The sequence below is a fragment of the Malaclemys terrapin genome, chromosome 1 (assembly GCF_027887155.1).
Source record: "Malaclemys terrapin pileata isolate rMalTer1 chromosome 1, rMalTer1.hap1, whole genome shotgun sequence".
NCBI lineage: Eukaryota > Metazoa > Chordata > Testudines > Emydidae > Malaclemys > Malaclemys terrapin.
The window spans coordinates 66477596-66502682 of record NC_071505.1 but is presented as its reverse complement, the minus strand read 5'-3'; the positions used below and the strand labels follow the sequence as shown (position 1 = coordinate 66502682).

The 25087-nt window shown below is 41.9% G+C and overlaps 1 protein-coding gene across 1 annotated transcript; it reads left to right on the top strand.

Annotated features, from left to right (window-relative positions):
• On the top strand, positions 1 to 24131 carry TSPAN8 (tetraspanin 8). Its single transcript, XM_054026461.1, has 8 exons — positions 1 to 201; positions 6286 to 6348; positions 9295 to 9423; positions 10749 to 10823; positions 10916 to 11023; positions 17443 to 17592; positions 19668 to 19751; positions 23845 to 24131. The coding sequence occupies exons 1-8, from the start codon at positions 142 to 144 to the stop codon at positions 23896 to 23898; spliced, it is 723 nt and encodes a 240-aa protein (XP_053882436.1). The 5' UTR covers positions 1 to 141; the 3' UTR covers positions 23899 to 24131.
• The last annotated feature ends 956 nt before the right edge of the window (positions 24132 to 25087 follow it).

The window sequence follows — 25087 nt, the reverse complement described above, 5'->3', positions numbered from 1 at the left end:
GGTATCAGAGCACAGAATACAGCCTCAGAGCTTTTCGAAGAGTTTAAAAAAAAAAAAAAAGAGAGAGAGAGAGAGAGAGAGAGAGAGGAAGAGCTCCTGTAAAACCTTTCTCTGCAATTTTGGTTTCACTAGCTTTTGAAAATGGCAGGGGTGAGCAGATGCATGAAATATTCCATGTTCATCTTCAACTTTTTGTTCTGGGTAAGTTGATGTTTAAGTTACTAATAGTGGTATGGGAACCAGAGCCCACCGTATTCAGGGAATATAGCAGCAGCAGTTATAAAGGAAATTAGATATAAATAAAAAACTAGAGTATGATTGGAAATAGGTAGAGCAGAGGGGAGAGAGAATCCATTTAACTTCAGCTTATCAGCAACATTAGCGTAGTCTCTGGTTTTCTTTCATTTTCAATGCTAAGTAAATGCCTGCATTTTTTGTACATTCAAAATTAGAGATCTAGTTTTTGTGACGACATATTGCAAGTGCCCTCATTTTGAGGGACATCACTCATTATAGTCCAAAAGTTGCCTATGTTACATATGAACTATCTCGGTTTTACTGTTGTAAATTATTTACATTGGGGGTTAGAATCATTTTATAGAAGCATTTTTAAATCTTTTGCAGGAATAATTTTTGTATGTGTCTTATTTTGGCTCTGTCTTGCACTGAGTCTCTTACTTTGGCTTTGGCAAGCTGTCAGATTGCAATACTGTGTATTAGGGGTAATTATATTGAAGTGGATGGAGTATGTGAGAGAGTAGAATCCAGGCCTGATGTAAAAGAAGAGCAGCATGAAGCCTTCTGAGTTTGGTTTGAAACAGATCTCCATACTTGTTGTGTCTTTACTTGTTTGCAGACCTGGAAGTTTTTGAAAGGTTTGAGTTCAAATAAACCAGTCTTCTCATGGCTGAATCTTGTCAACCCTTAGGCAAGAGATGTGACAGGTTGACAAACGGGACACTGAAACCGGAAGTTAGTAGCTACACCACAGGACTTTCCTCAGGGGATCTTTCCCAGTGAACAGAAAACAAAACTCAAAAGGAACCACAAACAGTAGCTTCTGAAAGTTTGTGGCTAGCCAGATAGAGTTTGCAAAAGCCTTTGATGCCTTGGGGACACAATAAATAAACTTCTAATGAGCCAGTGCTGGTTTGTGAACTCAGACCTAGCCCAGGCTGATTTTGAGTGTGTTTAAAGTTTAAGCTGAACATAGATGTGACCTCAACAGTCATGTAGTCTGGTCTGCTGCACTCAAGGCAGGACTATGTAATAACTAGACCATTTCTGACAGGTGTGTCTAATCTGTTTACATTCATTTGTTTACCTATTTACATTAATTTACCTATTTACAATTTGTCTAATCTGTTCATCTATTTACATTCATTCTTATGGGGAAATTGGATTCACTTAACATTGTTTCACTTAAAGTAGCATTTTTCAGGAACATAACTACAACTTTAAGCAAGGAGTTCCTGTATGCAGTTGATTGTTCTTTTCCAAGTGGAGTACTTTGCATTTGTCCTCATTGAATTTCATCCTCTTTACTTCAGACCATTTCTGCAGTTTGTCCAGATCATTTGAATTTTAATCCTATCCTCCAAAGCATTTGCAAGCTCCCCCAGCTTGGTATTGTCTGCAAACTTCATAAGTGTACTCTCTATGCCATTATCTAAATCATTTATGAAGATGTTGAACAGAACCGGACCCAAGACCTGTCCCTGCAGGACCCCATATGCCCTTCCAGCTTTACTTTGAACAATTGATTACTCTGGAAATGGTTTTCCAGCCAGTTATGCACTCACCTTATAGTAGCTCCATCTAGCCTATATTTTCCTAGTATGTTTATGAGAAGGTCATGCTATACAGTATCAAAAGCCTTACTGAAGTCAAGATATACCACATCTACTGCTTCCCTCCATCTGCAAGGCTTGTTACCTTGTCACTATTAGGTTATTTTGACATGAGCTATTAGGTTGGTTTGACATGATTTGTTTGACAAATCCATGTTGACTGTTACTTATCACCTTATTATCTTCTAGGTGTTTGCAAACTGATTGCTTGATTATTTGCTCCATTATCTTTCTGGGTACTGAAGTTAAGATGACTAGTCTGTAATTCCCCAGGTTGTCCTTATTCCCATTTTTATAGATTGGCACTATATTTGCCCTTTTCCAGTCCTCTGGAATCTTTCCCGTCTTCCATGAGTTTTCAAAGATAATCGCTAATGTCTCAGATTTCTCCTCAGTCAGCACCTTGAGTATTCTAGAGTGTATTTCATCAGGTCCTGCCAACTTGAAGACATCTAACTTGTCCAAGTAATTTTTAACTTGTGCTTTCCCTATTTCAACCTCAGATCCTACCTCATTTTCACTGGTGTTTACTATGTTAGAGGTCCAATTGCTACTAACCTTTTTGGTGAAAACAGAAACAAAAAAGTCATTTTGCATTTCTCCCATGTCCACATTCTGTGGAAGCACTCAGAATTCAGCAGGGAGAACAGTAGCTTTTAGCCAGTGTTCCCCAAGCACACTCATCCTGGCACTGTCCAGAAGTGGGCAGAGCACTGGGTCTACTGGCATTGCCAAAAGTGCCAACAATCCAACCAACTTGCACTGCCCCCCAGTGTGGGTTGAAAAATTGAGCTTATAATAGGAAGCTAAGGTACCATCAGCCTCAGAACAGCTATTGGCACTTGAGTACTTTTTAGTATATTGAATTTCAACAAAATCAAGGCAGAGCTTTATTCAGGGCTCCTGTAAGGACATAGGACTGGAAGGGATCTCCTGGGTCATCGAGTCCAATCCCCTGCTATCACAGGCAATCCTGTCATACAAGCCCATTCATAAACTTATCAAGCTTCATCTTAAAACTAGTTAGGTTGTTTGCCTCCGCAACTCCTACTGGCTGTTCCAGAACCTCACTCCTCTGAGAGTTAGAAACCTTCTGATTTCCAGCCTATAAATAAATAAATAAAGATATTTTATCTCCTAGAACAGACCTTGAAAGGTCATCAAGTCCACCCCCTGCCTTCACCAGCAGGATCAAGTACTGATTTTGCCCCAGATCCTTAAGTATCCCCCTCAAGGATTGAACTCATAACCTTGGGTTTAGCAGGCCAATGCTCAAACCACTGAGCCATCCCTCCCTATGCATCCATGCAACCGAATAAGGGTGTGTAAGTCTTCTCCTTGCTTCTTTACCCAGGCTGTCTACAATACATGAAGCAGTGCAGGGAGGAGTGCAATCTCCATGCAACTGCAATTCTCTCACCTACCCATGTGGGTAGGGAATGGGTGGAGCCCTAGTATTCTAGTCAGACATCACAGTCAGCACATCCGCATCAAGTGTAGGGCTTGCATAGATTACTGCACTTGCCTTTGAAGGAAGGGGGTGGGGAACCAGGCACCAGACTGTGACCCTGTGAGACACAGTCTGGGCACTGGTCTGCTCCTGAGGCAGTTCAGCTACATGGGCGGCCCTTGGTCAGGTCTTGTGGCAAAGCCACAATATAGCCCTCAGTTATTTGCTTTTACCCATAGAACTGGTTGGAAATTTTCCGATGGCACATTTTTCCATCCAAAAATGCGGATTTGTCAAAAATGAAACATTTTGTCAACATGTATTGATTTTGACAAAATTTCATTTGGAAAAAAAAACAGAATGGAGCATTCCGATAAGGTTGAGACATTGTGTTTTGACCCTCTCAGAATGTAATGCTTCATTTTTTTTTCATTTTGAAACTACTTTTTGTTTCAGATTTTTTAAAAATTGGGTTTTATAGAAGAAAGTCTAAATTGGAATGAAATATGTAGACTTTATTAAAGCAAAACATTTTGATTGACCTGAAACTATTTCTGTGTGTGGTGGGGGTGAATTTCATAATTTTTCAGGAAACTGCAACAATTTTTGGTTCTCTTTTGTTTTGGAAAGGAAACATTTTGAAATTGGAGTTTCCCACTAAATGGAAAATCTAGTTCTGGCCCATTATTCATTTTAGTATTACTGATATATTTCTGTGGTAGTAATAAGTCATTCATAATATTGTGGGTCAAATTTTGTTCATGAGTTTAGGCCAAATGTACTTTCTCACATGAGAAGTGCCATTGAAGTGAACGTGACTAAAGCCCATAATGTCTGGTACATAACCAAATATTTTACTCAGTGACATAGACCAACGCCTGAACATGGGGTCATATAATACCATCAGTTTTTAAGCCAAAGTCGCCATTGATTTCAATGGAAGTTCTAGTTAAAATTTGATAACATGAGATAGCTGTAGCAAATAATATCCTCTCTTTTTATTGTATCCTCTTGTTCAGATATAAAAGCCTATAAACAGACTAAATACTAATGTACTTACAGGACTTTTACTTTGAAGCAGAAAAAAAATGTAGTGTTCAGGTTTGAGTATTGGCCATGTTCCACATTAAATAATCTGCTAAAGTCATTATGGGATTTGAGATTGAGTATTATACTGGCCCTTTTAGTGGGTGAGGGTTTTTTTTAAGGAAAATTGTCTAAAAATTATAAAAATAACAATTTTACTTTAGAATGTCCAGGAATGGTCACAATCTTACTGAGACGCCTATATCATCATCTCTCTCAAAAATGTAAAGGTTGTCTTCTACCACCCTTACTTAAAGTGACCACTAACGGGATACAGCAAGGTAGTGCTGAACTTGTGTAAACGTGGCAGTCTGTCCTTAAATGATTTTTCTTTCTCCACTCCCCACATCCCCTCCATTCTTTCAAGCCAGTACATTCTTTGGATCTGGTTCTCCTCTTATACTAGTATAACTATCTTTATTTCAGTAGTTCTAATCTGAGTTTCATCACAGTTAGTGAGAGGAGAGTCGGGCCCTTTGCCTGCCTACTAATCCTTCATCCAGTCATTAAGGTCTTCTCTAGGGTGACCAGATGTCCCGATTTTATAGGGACAGTCCCGAATTTTGGGTCTTTTTCTTATACAGGCTCCTATTACACCTCCACCCCCTGTCCCGATTTTTCACATTTGCTGTCTGGTCACCCTAGTCTTCTCTGGTCTGAGGAGGATATCTGAAAGGCCACAGGACGTATGCTTGCAACTAGCTGGGCATGTCTCCAGTTGGGTACAGTACACCCCTGCTTGATATGCAATGCTGATATTATTCTTGGAAACCAGGATCTGCACATGGTTGTTTGTAGTCAGCCACTGCAGCTAATAAAAAACACTGGGTGGGTGGGTCACTCAGGACCAAATCCTGAAATCCTTCTCAGATTTTACTCAGTCACCAATCAAACTCCCAGGGACATAATTAAAAAAACCATGAAATCAGTGAAAGTTTACCTGAATAAAAAGTGAGGGAGGACTTCAATATTTGATACTTGATCATTAATATTAGGCCATATTGGGCCCACGGGAATGTATCTGTCCTGCACCCAGTACTATTTCTCACTTCCTACCAGTCTGTGGAGAGCTGCCTGCAGGGTTGGAACCCATTGGGTTGGGTCAAGTATTGTCTAAGCTAAGTGGAAAGAGTGGGTGGGCTAAGGGGGGTGGGGGAATGCACACCATCCCGTCTCTGGTCCTGCAGTACTTATCTGGAAAAGGCAATGCAGCTTGGGAAGGCTGTTGGCAGAGGGAGTCCCTGGTAGTGCAGTTTCATTAGAGAAACGGTGCCAGGAAACAAAAGGCTGTTGGGGATAGGGGGCCTCCATGTGGATGGCCCTGATATGAGAAATTATCTTTTTTTACAACTCTGGTATACACTGTGTTCTCTAACTATTATAACATTGTACATTTATATACACCCTCATCCCACGGGATCACAAAGTGCCTCCCAAACCACATACATAAATCATCACTGAACTGTAGGAACTTCTGGAATTGGACCATCAGGCAGCTGGTGCACAGCACACTGCACCACTGGGGCGAGTGAGGGAAATTCAACTGCCATTTATGAAGGTTTCCGGCTGTGAAGCTGTATCCTGAGCTGTAGGCTGTTGATCTTTTTTTCGCTTTGCCGTACAGATAATTTCAGTATTTCTGCAGGCACCTGGTGCAGTTGGGGATGTTGAGTGTGTGTACAGGGAGGCAGTGTGACCTAATGGGCAGAGACTCAGCTCTGCTACTGAACTGCTGGGCAAACATGGCCAAAGAACTTCCCTGCTGTCTGCCTCAGTTTCCCCAACTGTAAAATGGGATAATGATACTGATCTCCTTTGTAAAGCCCTTTGAGTGCTAGTGATGGAAAGTGCTATAGATGAGAGCTAGATGTTATTATTACTGATGTTTTTTCCCTGCAGATGTGTGGCTGCATTATTCTGGGGGTCTCTATCTGGATGCGTGTAAGCAAAGCTGCTCAGGAGGTAAATGTATTCTGTCCTACAAAAAAAAAACAAAAAACAAAAAAAAAAACACTTTTTTTCAGCCTAAAATGCTAAAGCACTGGGTCAGCTAATAAACACACATTCATTTTCCACAGTAATTTCCATGAGCTTGCTAGCCTTTCAGTGAGGTGACTGGTGTGTGTGCATAGTAACCAAATTATGATCTCTAACATTAAATAAGAGGGATCAGTCAGGTGGTCAGATGTAATGAATGGTACAATTGCAGAGGTATGTGTGCAGTGAGCTTTTCTTTATGGTACTACTACTATATATGTTTACAGTGTTGGTGGCAAAGCTATTGTGTGACATGGTCCTGATCTTGCTCCCGTTGAAGTCAAAGGGAATTGGGCCATTGATTTCAATGTGGGAAAAAGATCAATACCCACATAACAAATAGTCCCCTCAAAAGTCAGTCCAAATTTTTTTAGAAAAAGAAGTAAGTGCACTCAGGAACCTTTTTGAATTTTCCAGTGAATTTTCTGCTTTCTAACCCTTCCTCAAAAGTGGGATGTCTAATGCCTGAGCAATTTTAGCCTTTACATGTAAGAAATATTTTTCCTATGTTTCCAATGGAACTGTAAAAATATGAGGCCTGATCCTGTAACCCTTTTTACTGCATGAGTAAGGATTTGCAGTACAGGGCCCTAAGGTAGCCAAATCAAAAAGTCCTTATAAAGTCCTTTCCTGCAGAAATCCTGCTGGAGACGAGAGGAGAGGAAAACTGCCCAAGGTCCCCTTCATGGAGTTTATTTGGATTAGTTCACTGGATTTTCACCTACCACCATCCCTCCTTACAAAATAAGCACAAAGTTCACCCAGGTTTCTGAGGAATCTACCAGAGGCCAATGCCTTCTATGTGGAGGCCCTTTGCTTCTTCAGTGGTTCTGGGGGCCCCTGCAACCTACTGTCCATGGTCCCTGACAGCAAAGTTCCATTGGAGTCACACTCTAACAGCAACTCTTCCATCTGCCACTGCTCAGGAATCTCCCTCAGTGAGAGGCTGGTTCGATAGCACAGAGGGGCTTAGTGGACTAGTATGCGCTCTGAGCTTTTAATATTTACTATATTGATATGGGGGGGGGACACATCCAGCTCCAAACTCGTGAGAAACATAACTCTTTTCTTCAGTGCATGAATCTGGGCCAGAGGGAGATAAATGGGTTTGAGACTTTGTGAGTAATTTTGTTCTCAAAATGCTTCTTGACTGATTCCAGAAGTGAAAAAAAAATAGCTATCCATGTTGGAAACAATTTTTCCAACTTCCAGGTTGATTTTATAGGGCTGATTAAAGTGCCAAGACATCTGATTGCCAGTCTGTTGCCATACCATGAGCCAGGGCACTTTTCCCATCAATCAAGAACAATATGTCTTTGATCAACATTTTCACATTTACAATTTATAAAAAAAAAAAAAAAAAGATGTTGGCGTCCTACCTCTGGTGGCTGGCTGTGTTGCAGCCAGTCAATCTCAGAGTGAACTCCCACCTTTGCCAGAGTGTGGACATGAAAGAACACACTGCATATTTGTTATAGAGTCCCCTGGTACAATGAAATATGGCCATATTTTATATAAAGTCATTGGTGGTGGAGAAGTGGAGAGCTTTGAGCTTCTTTATTACATAAGAGGATAGAAGACAAGTTCCAGTCTCAAATCTTCCAATCTTCTACAGAGGCTCAAGTTGCTACACATGTTTTATTGACTTTATACAGCACACTTCCCCAAATGACCTTATATACCTGGGCATCTTAATCACAACTGTGCTCTGCAAGGCCACGAGTCAGGAAAGCATTTCTATTCAGGACAGTATTTAAGTGTGTACCTAAGTGCTTTCCTGAACTGGATCCCTAGTTCTAAATAGATGAATTGCTTCAATTGCTGCCTGCAGAATTAAGAGTTGGAGACCAAATCTTGAAGTCCTTACACATCATTTCCAGTCTTCACTCAGGCAAAGTTCCCATTCAAAGTCAATGTGCATTTTGTCTGACTATTTTACTGAGTAACAATTTCAGGATTTGGCTCGATGAATACAGCTCTCTAACAGTAAATAGGAGGTTTATTTCAGCTTGGAAAAGTAAAGCACACTGCATTCCTCATATTATACTAGCCTATATGCACCTTTGCTATTTCCATCAGAAGATAAATGTGACAACTTCCAGACATTGTTACTAATCTTGGCAACAGTGAGGAAAATATTCTTTGAAGGTTTCTCTCAATATTGGCCTACAGCCCTGCTCATGCCCAATCAGAACTGAATAAATTGATATTTAATTATATTGAATTATAGGAATCATTTGCTTAAATATCACACACATCAAAATACAGACACCATTCCTTAGAGTAATACTGAAGAACCAGTTTAAAACAAATAGAAGCCTTGGAAAAATGTATCTGACCTTACCCTCTTGTGTATCCAGTACTATTCTGGATAGTGCTCTCACAGGAAGTGCAACAGAGTAAGTGAGTGCATTTCTGGGATTGTCATGAAGAACTTTCCCCCCCCCCCCAACACTAGATTAATAACAGAATTTTTCCAGGTAATCATTTTTTTCTACATAAAGTAAAAACAAATATTTATTGGCTGAAAACAGAACAAATCATATTTAAGACAAAAGACCTCTGTTTATTCACTAAAGGTGAAATTCACCCCTGTACAGAGGGCCAGCACAAAGACAATGGACTGCTAATTCCTACTTAAACTGTCAAAATAGGGCTGAAATGGGTTCACAGGCCTTAGGGGTGTCCTCTACTCATGAGAGAATGTCACCCTGATTGATTAATCCATACATAACAGTTCCCTATCCTCAACTACAAAGGCACCCTCTTTTGGGGGGGGGTAGGGAGAGGTAGATCAGGTTATCTAACAAATTACCCTTCTTCTAGAAAGGATTTTCTTACAGCTGAGCTTTTGTTTCTCTCTCTCTACAGGATCTCAATTTAGATAGTAGCCTGTTTTCAGCTGTTGACCTGATGATAGCAGTGGGCTCCATCATTATGGTCCTTGGTTTCCTGGGGTGCTGTGGTGCAATGAAGGAAAGTCAATGCATGCTGATCTTGGTAGGGTCACAGAAAGAAAAACCTTTGCCTAAACTTTTCAAACTAAAATTAGGGCTTGTGGAAAAATTCCTTGCAAATGAGACTGGTTGTAATCTGGGGCAGTTCTGCTTGATCAAATGATTATTTGTATTAACTGTTTGGAACCATTCCACCCAGCACCTGGTGGGATGCCTCTCACTGTCTGACAAAGGCAACTTCCATAAGCAGGGTTGGGAGGGTTTCCAAAAATATAGGGCCATATTGTGGCTGCTTAGTGGCCTCCCATGATAGCAGTCCCTTCACTCTTGGAACTGCTAACTCCATCAAACCCAGGAAGAAGTTATCCCAAAGGATAGTTTACACAGAGCAGGGCTGGTGTACGGGTATAGCTGCCAAGTGCCATGCATCCGGTGTGACACTCACATCGTTTCAGCCCTACTGAGATGTCATTGGTTCCGACAGCTGTGGGAATGGGCCCGAAGCTGGTCCTGAGTGCCAGGGCCACTGTGGGCACTCTGTCTCCCCTCACCCTTCTCCCTCTTCTGGAACCCAGAGGGGAAGGAACAGTCAGTGTCAACCATGTGGGAACAGAAGGTGAGAGGTACCCAGTACTGGGTCCAGAAAGCCCCTAGCCAGCTCCCAGCTTTCTCCCCAACCAACTCCCACTCCGCTTCCCCCTGACAATCTTCTCCCAGCTTCCCACTACTGTCACCCCCCCCCCAGTCACCTCAGATAGCCCCCAGGTCACACCTGACTGCCCCCCACCTGCAGCTTGCCTTACCCAGCACCAAGCCATCTACCCAGAATCCTTAACCACAGCTGCTAAGTACTATGCAGCTCTACATCCTACACCATACTGCTTGGAGTGCAAGTATATTCACCACAACTTGAACATTATGGGATTGGTTTGTCAAAATATGCAAATTAGTGTATTACATCATTTGCATAAAATGTCACACATGGATCTGCACAAAACATTTGTACTGGGAAAGGCAGCAATCTGTACCATGCCAATGGATAGAGCACAATATGCAGTCCTCATGTGAACTTAGCAGTCTTCGGATAGATTGTGCCTGCCTGAGATATAACAGCTCCCAATGCTCCTCGTGGAACAGTGAAACACCACATCACCCCTTACACTGGTCCAGGGCATTTGTGTACAGAAAAAGGGCAATTTTTTTTCTCAAACTGAGTTAGGATGAATACTTTGATCAGCTCTTACCAGGATGTAAATTTGCTCTACGAAAATTTCCATTCATGTAAATAATAATTTGCCACCAAGCTGGAAGAAATGATCTTTTGCTGGTCAAAAGTATTAACTTTTTTCTTCTTTGTTTTCTTGCTAGTTTTTTATTGGACTGCTTTTGATCCTGATCCTTCAGGTCGTAGCAGGTATTTTGGGAGCAGTGTATAAGTCTCAGGTACTGTATGGTTCAATCACATTTGCTGATATCTTTGCAATATTTTACACACAGTATAAACTATTATAATATAATATCACTTGGATTTCCAGATAGAAAGCACACTTAACAAGACTCTCTCCGAGGAGGCAAAGAAGTTGCAAGCCGTCACTGAGGATTCTAAAGTATTTCAAGAGAAGTTTCAGAAGTTTGAGAAAATGGTAATTGAAGGCAGGTTTTATCTGTCTAGTCTGTTGCATCTGATGCAGAGTTAACCCTTGTTTTATCACTACACTGCCACAGAGTTGAGTATCACCCTTCTGAAAAAGCATAAACTGCCCTAAATGCAGCTGAAAAACTGTACAGGGGGATTCTATTCTCTTTGTGTGGCTTGGAGTTCTTTCCTGTGATGATTTCCCTGCAGTGACGTTTGTGTAAGAATTGGGGGTAGGGGTTTAGCACAAAGACGACCCATATCTGCCGATAGTGGGGTGGGGGAGCAGAGTGAGGGCAGAGGCTTCAGCAGATGCTACTGAGCATGTGAAGTCCGTGTGAGCATGCTCAGTACAAGCGAAGCAGCAAATCTGGGGATACACATGACCCCACTTGCCCTGCCCCACATGTTATCTCTGGTTTAGAATATTCCCTGGATCCACCACTATGCAGTCCCCCACGCCCAGTCCCCCGTCCCTCACCCCGCCATAGGGTCTGAGCCACTGACTAGGGGCTTACATATGAGTCATCCTTTAACTTTCTGAAAGTTTGTGAAGGCTAGGACTATAACAGCGTTTAAAAGAGAACTGGATAAATTCATGGTGGTTAAGTCCATTAATGGCTGTTAGCCAAGATGGGTAAGGAATGGTGTCCTTAGCCTCTGTTTGTCAGAGGATGGAGATGGATGGCAGGAGAGAGATCAGTTGATCATTGCCTGTTAGGTCCACTCCCTCTGGGGCACCTGGCATTGGCCACTGTCGGTAGACAGGATACTGGGCTAGATGAATCTTTGGTCTGACCCCATATGGCCGTTCTTATGTTCTTATGAAAGTCTCTTTCTAGAAGAACATTTTGAGGAAGTTTGGTATCTCTGTCTTTATCCCACTGTCTTTATTGTATTATCTAAGTACCTGCATGTTGTCAGAGCACTAAGCATTTTTGATACATGCACATTTGAAGAAAAGAGAATGTTTGGTAATTATCTCACTTCTTTTTTTAGGAATATCATATCTGCTTGTGTAGAAATTCCAACTTTGTTATATTAATTTGTTTTCTCTCAGAACTACTGAGCTATATTTTAGAAGGTTTTATGGTTGACTCATTTACTACAACTATTTGAACTTCAAAGTTCCGTGTAAAGTTTGTAAATCACTTAAGGACCATGTGAGTTTATAAAGTCTGGATATTATGTATCTAAGATCCATAAATTAAATTGTCTGGTTCAAAGAACCTAAGTTTGAGCTATGTAAACCAAATAACTTTGGTTCAAAGATTACAAACTCTGCCACGTGCCTACAGATACTGTAAATTTCTTCATCCAAACACTCTTACTCAAGAAAATTTGAAGCACCCAGCAGTTCTTGTAAGTAACATAGAAAGCCATGAATAAAAAGCTTTCAAGGTCTTCACATGCTGCCAAGAGAATTTACAAGGTCTGCAGACTCGCTTGTTCCTTGAAAGGTCTCCAGCCCCTTCCTAAGGCCCATGTAAGCTCCGCACTTGTTATACCACTATGGAGCTTACAAGATCACAGATATTATCTATTGAGTTTAGAAGATCCAGAGGTGTTGTTTCTCTTTTGCAGGGTTTGCATACTCATTCTATTGATTTTGTAAGCTTTGTTCTTACTGCTATGGAGAGTACAGGGTCTGCAGCCTATAACCAAATACAGACCATTATAGAGATACCTGAACCAAGCCTCTGAATTTGAGCATATCCAGTCTTTGGGCTGGTCCACACTAACCCCCCAGTTCGAACTAAGATACGCAACTTCAGCTACGTGAATAACGTAGCTGAAGTCGAAGTACCTTAGTTCGAACTTAAAGGTACTTACCAAAGGTCCACACACAGCAGGCAGGCTCCCCCGTTGACTCCGCGTACTCCTCTCGTGGAGCAGGAGTACCGGTGTCGACGGCGAGCACTTCCGGGATCGATCCAGGATCGATTTATCGCGTCTAGACAAGACACGATAAATTGATCCCAGAAGATCGATTGCTTACCGCCGAACCCGGAGGTAAGTATAGACGTACCCTTTGATTCATAGATTCCAAAGCCAGAAGGGATCATTGTGATTATCAGGTCTCCTGTGTAATACAGGCCATAGAACTTCCCCAAAATAATCCCTAAAGCAATCTTCACTTAAAATTGTCAGTGATGAAGAATCCACCATGACCCTTGGTAAATTGTTCCAATGGTTCACCTTCACTGTCAAAAAATTATATATATTTCCAGTCTTAATTTGTCTAGCTTCAGCTTCCAGCCACTGGATCATGTTATACCTTTCTCTTCTAGACTGAGGAGCCCATTAGTAAATATTTGTTTCCCATATAGCTACTTACAAAAGTTATTGTAATCCTGGGATGCATAAACTAGGAATCTCAAATAGAAAGACAGAGGTTATTTTACCTCTGTATTTGGAACTGGTGTGACTACTGCTAGAATACTGTGCCCAGTTCTTGTGCCCACAATTCAAGAAGAGTGTTGATAAAGTGGAGATAGTTCAGACAGGAGCCACAAGAATGAATAATAGTTTAGAAAAGATGCCTTATAGTGACAGACTCAGAGAGCTCAATCTATTTAGTTAACAAAGAGAAGGTTAAGAGGTGACTTGATTACAGTCTAAAAGTATCTTGGATTTGGATCCAGACCTAAAATTTGTCACTCTGAATAAAGTGAAAGACTAAATTCCTAGATTCAAACACTGCTCAAAGTCAGATAAAGAACCAAACTTTGCATCTTGGAGCTGTCTCTACTACCATTCTGAATACCTCATATAATGCTAGGTTTGTTGACTGCTGTGCCAGTGGACCTTATCTTCTCTGGAGAAAACAGACCTGATTCACATCTATGATTCTTGATTAACAGCAATGGGGACATGAGGGATGCAATTTGAACCCCCGTGCTCAAATGGAGATTCATCCCTAGGCTAGACTGTGATTCTGTCACCACCCTCTATCTTTAAACTCTATCTTAGAACTTTTATTCGAATTTACCTGCATAAGGACGCAGTAACTAATAAAAGACCTTAGAATTTGGCCAGTGCTGGGCATAAAATATAAATAACATTTTCATTTTCTTCTTAAAAATACTAAAGAAATTCTCAATATAAAAAGTACCTCACCTGCTCAAAGGCTTTGGTTACTCTCTGTAGGTGAAGCACTTATCTGTAGCATGTGCGTTAGTTTAGACTGGCAATGATTGTTCAGTTTCTCACCTAAGTGATGCCTGAAATGTCTCAGTATTTTTCTCTACCTTCAGAAAAACTTCCTTTCCAACACAAACATGATATAGGAGGATGGAATTTAAAGTACTTTGTTTTAGTTTTTATTTCTTCTAAATACTCAATGAAAGAAGGAGCTTGTAAAGGGGTCCTCGGTGAGCCAAGGAGCCTAGTGGTTAGCACTTACTCGGTCATGCGGCAGTGGTAGGAGAGTCCAGGCCCACCCACTCCACTGGGCTCCAACCCAGGGCCCTAGGAGCAGGGATGCTGGAACTGGGGAAGGGGCAAGGGGACCATGGCCTCCCAATTTTTAACATGGGTGTAGTTTGGGTGTTGCATTGCCCCCCCCCCCCCCAAAAAAAACACTGCAAATCTTGGGCAGGCACGGAGCGGTGGCAGCAGGGGCTGCGCTTCCTGGTGCAGGAAGCTGATAAGGTGATCACCTACCCTGCCGCCAAGCACAGCCCCTGCCGGAGGCACCAGCCTCTTCCCAGAGGGGATGGAGTTGAGGTGGGTCTTAGCACCCCCTAGCCAAGATGCCCCACCCATTGCTCCTCCTCTTCCCCCTGAGGCCCTGCCCCCTGGCCAGGCCGGAAACAGAGCCGGGCCATGATAAGAGCTGCCCAGGGAACCCGAGCTGCTGTGGGAAGTCCCAAACCTTTCAGCTGCCCTGGGCGGAGTGACCGAGGGGGCAAGGGCATGTGCTGCGGGCTGATTTCAGGCACCCTGACCCCCACCCGCGGCAGGTAGAGGGTCTGGGGCTTCTCACAGCAGCCTGGGCTCCCTGGGCAGCTCTTACCACAGCCTGGCTCCGGCTTCTGGCCTGGCCATGGAGTCATGCCTCAGAGAGAAAGAGGAGGAGCAGGGTCAGGGCCACACGGGAAGAGGAGGAAAGAGGGGGCCTCGTGGCCTTCCCACTTATACTGAGGTTCTGGCCCTGTTGCCTAGGAGGGTCACCAGCATTGGGCCTCTGGGAGGGGCCTTTCCCTGGGTCTCTTCCTAACACAGTTTCCTTCCCTCAGCTTCTGATCCCAGATAAGGGGAAAAGAAAAAGGAAACCAAAAACGGCCAGACCCGGTTGGGCTGTGCATACTGCACTGTGCCTTTAGGGAGGCTTCTCCAGCCCCATTTTTGCAGAAGCCTTCAGGGCAGGTCTGCATTCTTCCTCAGCCTCCCCTTTCTGAGTTGGGTTGTTCCCTTTTCAACCCTGTCTCCAGTTGGAGCATGCTCTGCGGGATTGGAATGGCAGATCTACCTGGACCCAATCTAGTCCTTTAACCTCTTCCGTCCCAGTGTGGGGTTTGTATACCCCATCACAGAGCTATGTATCACACACCATTTTACCTGTGTTCATTGAAATTTGATATCTTATTTAAAATAAATGATCGATCCAAGCGGTGTTGGAATGACGACATAATGGGTTTATGGGAGAAAGCAAATGTTGTATAAAGACTTTATTAAGGAGGATTCAAAACAAAGAACGATAACATTATAACAAGCTCTGCTAATCCTAACCCTCCCTTCCTTCCCCAGTCTGAGGTCTTCACTTTACAGGTCTCTAATGAGGCAATAACTCAGAGCTGGCAGACTCCTGCGTCAAGGGAGAGACTGCGCCCAGCATTAAAAGCCTCCCTATCTAAGGGAAGTTCTCTCTCTATCTGGCTGCACTCCCTATTCAAACCAGCTATGGCAGCAACATAGATATGCAATCTGTATAATATTTTCAGCACTCAAAGAATGACAGATACTATTTTGCCATGACAAATGTCACCCAGTGACAGCACCACCAGTGAGATAAGATGCTTTAGAAGAGGGTTGACGGCCATTGGTTCCAAGCTGAAGATCTTTTGAAGGAAAGTTGTTACTCCAACCTTTACGATTTTAAAATCATCCACCAGTCTGTAGTGGCAAATTTACTCCTGGGATAAGGGAGCCTGTCAGGGACTATGTAAGTCATAAAGAAAAATGAGCATATCTTATGGAACATGCACCATGTGTTGCTTATCTAAAATATTTTCTTCCTTACTAGAAAGTCATGCAATGCTATATTTTATTGTAAAAGAGAGAGAAATAAAACAGGATGAAAAGAGGGTTTTTTTCTGTGGGTTTATGTCCAGGCTCATATCCATGCATGCTTAACACGAAAAGGTGGAACATTCAAGATGCATCTGATCCTGAAAGATGCCTCCTGAGAAGTGCAGAATAGTCTCAACTTCCATTTGCATCAGGGGACAGGCCGTTCACCCCAGAGCAGCTGGTGCTCAGAACCATTCATTCTTATTATGCCTGGGTGTGCATTGCCTGGTCCATAAGAGCGCATGACTTTAGGGGATGAGCTTAAGGACTCTTCCTATGAACATTGTCAGGGATGCTAGGGGAATGGTAGCCAGACAGTGTTTAGACAGCTTGTGCTGCCCCCTCCTATTGCTGACCCAACCCATTGCTGATGATATCATAGACAGCCCCCAAGAGGGATGAGGAGTCTCTCTGGAAAAAGTAGAGGTAGAGCCATAGTGGCTCTGTTTTTTAGTAAATCGTGATTGTTTTATGATGTCCCATGACGTTTGCATCTCTACAAGATGAGTGGTTCCAGCTGCCCTTTAAAACAGAGAAGAGCTAAAACCAGAACTTTGTGATGCCCTACCTCCACCCATGCACTTTGATGGTTTGGATAAAATAGAACCTGAACCAAAACCACACTTGGTTTAGGTTTTTAAACCCAAAACAAATCCCTAGCCTCTCTGGCCCTAGGTTCATGGGCTACCCATCCATTAAGGTAGTTATTTTTCTAGCTATCACATTTTTATATGTCTGTATTGTCTTTTTCCAGGTTGGCTTTTTTTCACATGTGAAATACTTTGGCTATGTCTAACATACAAATAAAAAATGCAGGGAAAAAACATAATTCTGAAAACATCCAACATTGTTACATGCTATGTTGTGGCACATGCAGTCATTAATCCAAAGCCATGTTACTGATTCTTTCTTATTGTATATTGGAAATCTGTTCCTTCTTCATCCTCTTTATTTATGTACTACAATTCACCTGCCATTCTGATTATTGATAGAAGACATTGATACATGTACGCAAAGGGCCTCTTAGATGTGCAATGTTTTGGTAAGGTTTGCAAGTGCGAAACAGATTTATGTGACTTGTTTTCAGTCACCATTCTTCCCTTTCACCCCTCCATTTCTCCTCTTTTACAGAATCAGTGCTGTGGTTTGGTGAAGGGATATGAAGACTGGGGGAGCAATTTTAATACTCCTTATGGTAATTTCAAGATCTGTGAATGTGCACAGAAAGACCAAAATACAGATCTCTGTATCTTTTCTTCTAACAGATACATTTATAAAAAGGTAAGTACGATTTTTACATATTGCACTTTCCAAAAAGAGGTTTAGAGCGAGGTTCTGTCTGCTTTGTTTGGTCATTAAAGAGCCCCTGACACTTTTGAAAAGGAAAAGGGTTTGTTCTGTTTTCCGTAGTTAAATTTTCCTCTCCTCCAGCGGTTGTGCAGTGCAGCATGCTTGTTGGCTGCTGCCTACTCCCCCTGCCATGCCTGCCTTTCTACAGTGTGGTGCAGTGCCCAAAGGACCTCTGCAGCCTGTCTGGGTTCCCAGCTTGTGGTCACCAATGAAGATTCTGAGTGACAGGAGGCCTTAGCGACAGCTCCATATTGCTATGGGGATTACTCATCTCCTCTCTCACCCCAGGCTCAGGATTCCACACAATAAGATAACTACATTGTCAGACATGTTTGCCCAGGATTTGACCCATAGCTTTTAAAGTACTTATTTCAGGATGAAAGGCTTCAATGTAAGAGATTGTTAATCTCTTTTAAAAAGCTTCACGCTCAGTTATAGAATCCGCTGGAATGAAATGCTGCATGTTTTCTGACAGCACACTTGAGGGGCCATTTCCCCCAGCTGAACCCCTTGGAAAAGCTTACAGCATTTAATTATAACAGTAAGATAGGGTGCATGATGACAGGCAGCAAAGAGAGATTCAGACAAAAATTGGAGGGTGGGAGAAGGGAACTCAATTCATCTATTTCAAGATTTATCTGTCTCATTACATGGAAATTAGAACTCTGCAAATCCAGAGAAAAATAGTGAAAACAGGCATAAAATGTCTGCATTTTTAGAAAATTAGTGCTACGACGTGTCTGGTTTTGCCATTATCTACATCCCCTATATAGCCGATTTCTATAAATATCAAATTTGGGGGCTAGATTTTTATAAATATTGAAGTTCATTGCCAGATTCTGCCACCCTTATTTATGCTGAGTACTAATTCATTCTTTGAGTAGTGTCACTGAAGGAAAGCTGCTTGTGAATAAGGGTATATTCAGCAGGTGTGTAGGGCGGCAGAGTCAAGTCCTAACATTCAGAAATATGAAATGGTATGTTCCTCTTTGGCCAAAGTTCAGTCAGGGTCTAAATGGACCCAGAGAATACAAGCGTGAAAATATAGATGAATTATTATGGGTGCAAGACAAATTCCTTGTGCAAACCACCAAATTTTATGGGCAAGAGTGGATATTGGCAGGATCCTTGTGAAACGAATCCACCATTTTGAGACTTGCTGCAATAGTGAGTCAGAGCGAAATTTAAAGCCTTTTCGAGAGAAAGATAAACGTGTTTATCACTGGGGAGAAAATAGAGTGAAAGCCCATCCACATGTCGGGCAGGGGACAATGGTGGAGATGGAGGGTCCCTGTAGTTTTGATGGCTCTGGGCCTCACTTGGTCTTCACCACAGTTTGCAAGAGCAGTTAGTCACCGACTTGAGCAAATGTAGTCATGATAAGAACAGGCATATGTACATTTATAAAAAAAATACACAGAGGCTCAAACTGGAACTCCAGATCTGAATTGCTCATTCCATCCCACTTCCAGCCTGAGCCCCTCGAACATTTGAGAAAGTTTGGATTTAAATGTGGCTCCATATCCAATCATCCTGCTCTGAGCCTGTAATAAACCTAACCTGGAATAGCAAATGCAAATATCAGTGTAATGGGAAATTGACTCACTTCCAGACTCGAACTTCACAGCTTTGGCCCCTCTCTAATAAAAAGGGATTAGACAGAGAAAATAAGCGCAAATGATATTTTTACTTCATTTTGCATGTGGCAGTATCACAAACCCTAGACACTGAAGCAGTGTCTTTTATTCTGAAACTTTACCCTACGTGTATATTTGGATACTAGATTCATATTTGGGAAGAGAAAGAACAGATATTCCTCCCAGAGCACAGGATGGTTGCAGATGTATTCTTTGTCTTTGTAACAAACCAGAGCAAATTAGAACAGCTTCTCTTGCCCATGGTGGATTACCTTTTTGGCCAGTGCTATCCCATGCAGCCGATGATTTTAGAGGCTGTACTCCTAATGAGTTTATATTACCCATAATTAATCTTTTCTTTTCTTTCAGCCATGTAGCGTTGTGGTAATTGATTTCTTCAAACACCATATGGTCATACTTATGGGGATCGCATTTGGACTGGCATTTATTGAGGTATAAATCATTAAAATATTTACTAGATGACAAGCAAAGTGTTGCATTTGAAAGTATGCTGGGACTGGGATTAAAATACCTGGATTGCTCTACTATTAGGCAAAAGTGAATTGGCTTTAACCTCATTCTTAATTGTACTATAATTTAGTATTTAGATATATTGCCGTAAGGCTCAAGACCTCAGGATCAGGACCCTACTGTGGTGGGCGCTGTACAAACAGGTTGCACGTCCCACTTCCTGCAAAGAAATTACAGCCTAAGGACTAAATTGGAACTTTACAATTGGCCCTGAGCAAGAGCTGGTACGTAGCTGCATAACCCCAGCAGCATATCGAGGAGAGTCACAGTCCTCTCCCTATTCCCTCCCACTTGCTGGGAGGAGAATAGTGTACTTACTGTGCGTCAGGACAGTTACTGGTTTCTAACCACGACAGGAGTGAGGTTCTGGAACAGCTTCCCACTAAAGGTAATGGGGCAAACAACATAGCTTTAAAATGGAGTCTGAATAGGATTATATGATAGGGTTGCCTGCAATAGCAAATAAGTGGACTTAATGACCCAGGAGGTTCCTTCCAGTCCTTTGTATGCTGTCTGGCAGTGAAGTGGCAGAACAAGAGATTCTCCTTTCACCCCTTCCTTTCCTACCCACTTGCTCACAGAGGGTGGATCTAGAGAGTAGCCCCATCATACAGTTTTTTGGGGTTTTTTTATATTTTTCTTTTCTCACTTTCATGTGTGTTTTTATTTTCTGGTTCTTGTCAGCAGCAGAAACAGAGGAGCCAAAAATACCAAAAGAGATGCTATTCTTGTTCTATTTCTGGCCCAACTAGATAGAGGAAATGGTAGAAATTTCACAAGAGAACCCATCCTTATGGGATTTCCAGCTGAGCTGGAAGTTGGTCTGAACTTTGGGATGCTCATCTGAACCAGACTGTCACCCTGAACCATCTCAATTTCAGCCATTACTACTTGATGGAACCTGACATTCAATCTTTTTTTTTAAAATTGCTTTAATGGGCCCTGATTTGAAGTCCACTGAAGTCAACAGACCTTCCAATGGGCTTTGGATCAGGTCCAAAAAAAGTCATCGACCTTGTCTTTCTAAATACATTGATTTAAGAAAGCTTTGTATTGTCAAGAGTTCAGGTCAGTTACATTCATCTCAATTGTAACTAAATTGCAGCCCTCACATAATAGAGAGATTATGATATGGAATTATTGTTCTGAGGATACAGTTCCCCCCTAGAGGTAAGCAGGTAAAGAGCAGAATATACAATTGGAATGTTTTGGCTACTTATTTCAATTGTTTCTTCATTTACTGAACAATGACACAATACATTTACTCTAAAGGAACGAGGGGGAAAAGTGATGTTATCTAGTTAACCATCTGACTAATGTTAGGTTCTGTCTATGCCTAAGAAACAGGGAACTTAATTGCTTTGCCTCATTCCATTATTTCACATTTTTTTTTATTACTTCTTTGTAGTTCCCCCCCCTTAAATTAGACACTTGAGGATGACAAAGAGCATTTTGCATGTACTGAATCCATAATTCATTCTGAAAAGGTTTTTAAATTATAGCACTGCTTTGGCAGAGAATTATTCTCCCTGGCCTAATAGTGGGCAGGAGCCCCAACCTAAAAAATCCATGTCCAGAAAAATAATAGTAAGCAGGAAAGACTCAGTACAGCTGAAGTGCTTGATATGACTTGCAACTAACCTCTTACTTGGCATTTCATATAAGGCCGTGTACTCACCATGCATAGCACACCTTTGTGTCAGGGTGTGATGCTGCATGGGGTCCTCGTTTCCAGCACTGCCTACTGACCATCTGCCTCACACTGGCTCTTCCGTGCCTCAGCCCTCCAGCCAAGTCACATAAAGTTCAAATCTCCTCCAGGGTAACCAAAAGGTCCAAATGAAAATCCAAACATCTGAATAATTCTTCTGCCCTCTTGGGCAACTGAAGTCTTCTGTGGCATGTAGAAACCCTACCTCAGAGCTACTCAACCACAGGAGCCTACTCTGTGGGTTTGTCTCCATAGGAGAGTCTTCTCTTCTGTATGGTCTCTCCCTGGATCTTGCCCCCTTTCCAGGGTCTGCCCCCCACAGGGCTCAGTTCTATCACTGTGGCTTTCCTCAGTCTACCTGCCCGAACCCCTTCCCATACAGAGTGGGAACTCCATACCTCCTCTCTTCTGGGCCTTCTCCACTCAGCTGCGTTTAAGTAATCCTCTGCAACTGGGGTCAGTTACTCTCACTCCATTACATCCAGTTGGTATCACTAATTGCCACTCCATGGCTAGATCAGGGGCAAGGCTGAGGGTAACTGCTAGGTCAGAAGCCAGGCTGAATTCAGCTTGCCTAAAGGACCAGCCTGCCTGTGACAGCTGGGTGTTATTTCAAGAAGCTACCTATGGTGGATCACTTAGATGAAAATTGCAAAGCACAAATAAGGAAAAATAGATCATTTGTGAAAATGCAAAAGGAACTTTTTAAATGTAGTAAACATGTATGTGATGAATTAACTTGTCCATGAAAAATAAACTTGTAGTCACTTCAGTTTAGTAATTACAGTTGCTGTACCTCAGTTTTCTCCTTAAATGCCGCTTCTTCTGGCCAACAGTCTGCCACTGTTCTCCACTTGGGCATGGTTCGTTGCTGCTGTCTCTCTTGATCATGAGAGGACTAAAAAACAAACAAACAAAAATCCAAGGGAAAGATCCTCAGCTGGTGCAAATTGTCATAGCTCCCATTGATGTCACTGAATCTATGACATTTTACACCCGCTGAAGTTCTGCCATCAAGATGTTAATGTGTTATGACATCTCAAATGATAGCCATTAAAAGAGCACTTGCTTAACCACTCTCCACCCCCAAAAACAACCCCCTCCCAAACTCAACAAGTGCTCTTCCAAAGCTTCTCCTTGTCTCTTCTTTTTGCTATCAGCATACTGATACATTTACTCACTGTGATATTTGTATAAATTAGACTATATTCTCCTTGAATTGGGGATGTTGGACCAAAGTCAACACAGGCACAAGTGCATATGCCTGTGGCTTACACTAGCCACTAATGAATTTGTCTCCTTGTCTGGCTTTAGATCTGTATATTCTCTATGTTCTCCATTGTAAATTTCTTGAAAAAGTTAAACACTGTTAGTTGCTTCATAAATGACTATTTGGATCTATCCTCTTTTTACTTAACCTTCATATAGTGATAAATTAAGGGCATAAGGGATCATTATGATCATCTAATTGGTTCTCAACCTATTTACCATTGTGGGCCACATATGTGGCCCACAATGTGTTATGTGGGCTGCATCAAATACTACCTCTATGGCCCTGAGGATGTCACATGAGCCGTAGTTCTGTGCTGACTGGGCCGCAAGTGGCCTGCAGGCTGCAGGTTGAGAACCACTGAATGATCTGACCTCCTGCATAACCCCAGCCACAGAATTTCACCCAGTAATTCCTGCATCAAAACTGCACCTTAGTCAGATTTTATTTCAGTCAGCTAGTTCTTTAATAGATGCAACATTTCTGGCCCGATCAGATTACTGGTAAATTTAAAATATTTGTAATGTGACTATTTAGCACCCAAAATGATAGGGTGTCTGAGTACATATGTATATATTGTGTGTGTATAGATATAATATAAAAGCTAGTGAAACACACAAAAGGTAAAAATAGAAAAGATGAAAGATGTCAAAGAAACTAAAATCTTGGTATACTCCAGAGTCTGAGAAGTTATTCCAGAGATTTAGAAAACAAAAATTAATAGCTGTATTTAAAAATCCCATGTCTGAAGAAGGGTCCCCCATCAACATGGGCCATCATCTTTTTAAAACAAAGTTTAAGTCTTCCATCTTCTCTGCAATCTTACCTGTGGTACATACTGATTTCATTAAAATCCCAATACTCTAGAGTCATGCTTCTAGTGAGAGTCATTGGAAAAAATCTACTCCACCACAGATCCACAGTCTGCATGTAAATCCAAGACATTTGCAAACAAAATATTCTTACTGTGTATCAATTCTATGCAGGGATTTCCAAGACTGCCAAGTAATACCATAAATGTCTTCGTTTTCCAGATTGTTGGTTTGGGGTTTTCGATGAGCCTGTACTGTCAGATCCAGAGAAAATGAAGCAATGGAAGTGTCAGAGCTATGTCATCAGCCAAATCAAAACTTTTATAGTTAGATAGGTATTTGGCTTGCCACATTTAAATAAATACATGCATGTCACAAGCAGCTGTTTTGATAAAAGCAGCAGCCCTGATGAATACAGATTCTTCATGTAAAATGATATCCTTAAAATTAATGAGTTTAATGATGTGAATGTGGATTTTTATTTGCAATAAATGTCTATTTACAACTTCGAGGAGCTCATTTTGTGTGTAGATTTCTTTGAGTGATGTTGAAATTTTTCATTTATCAGACAACGTGTCTGCATAGTGTTGTGCTAATCACAGCAGAGTCCTCGGAAAAATCTGCAAATGACATTGTAATGGTTTGCTGATGCTGGGAATCACATGATTCCAGGAAGTATTGCTTGTGGGGCAGTGTTTTTTTTATAACTAGTATCACAGGTCAATTTGACGCCACATAAGGTATTATGGAGAAAGTTTTGTCATTTTGGGGATTCACAGAGTCCAATTTTTTCTCAAATGGGAAATATATATCTCCTCAGGGATGTTTAAATTACCACCTTGGCATGTAACATGAATACTGAGAGGTCTCAGGGCTGCTTTCCCAAATGAGAAGTTGGATTTAGGGATAAGTATTTTCCAAGTCTGCATAAAGGGTGATATCCTGGTGCCTATTGAAATCAATGGCAAAACTTGCATTGACTTCAGGTGGCCAGGATTTCATCTACAGTGTCTAAGCAAGGCAGCTAGTTCTGCAGAAGCAGGTGGGCAAGAGAAAAATGGGAAAAGATACATTCATTCAGACCGAACACATTACGTGAATATACTTGGCATTAAGTGCCAGTTTTGTAAGGTTATTTAGGTACCTAGAGATGCTGATAGGCACCTGGTGGGATTCTAAAAAACACCTTGAAATTAATGGGAGTGTTAGAGATTGGGCCATAGGCAGTCTGGCCTGCTGGTTAAAGCGAGAGTTTGGCCTACCGGTTAGAGCTGGGTCCAGGGTGAGCAGAGTCTAGGAACAAGCCCAGGGTCAGGGCTGGAGGGACAGAAGCCAAATGCCAGAGCTGGAGGGCAATCAGAGTCGTGGGTCATAGTTTCTGGAGAGGCAGGAACTGAAGAGGAACCAGAGCTGATGCAGGTTAGGAGCAGGGACTGGATGTCTGCTGCTACAGGGACTGGAATGG

Bases quoted from the DNA above. Each gene is read 5' to 3' on its own strand.
- TSPAN8 (XM_054026461.1), top strand. From the start codon at position 142: ATGGCAGGGGTGAGCAGATGCATGAAATATTCCATGTTCATCTTCAAC. The intron at 10,824-10,915 runs GTACTGTATGGT...TTGGATTTCCAG, and splicing joins GAGCAGTGTATAAGTCTCAG to ATAGAAAGCACACTTAACAA. The intron at 11,024-17,442 runs GTAATTGAAGGC...CCTCTTTTACAG, and splicing joins TTCAGAAGTTTGAGAAAATG to AATCAGTGCTGTGGTTTGGT.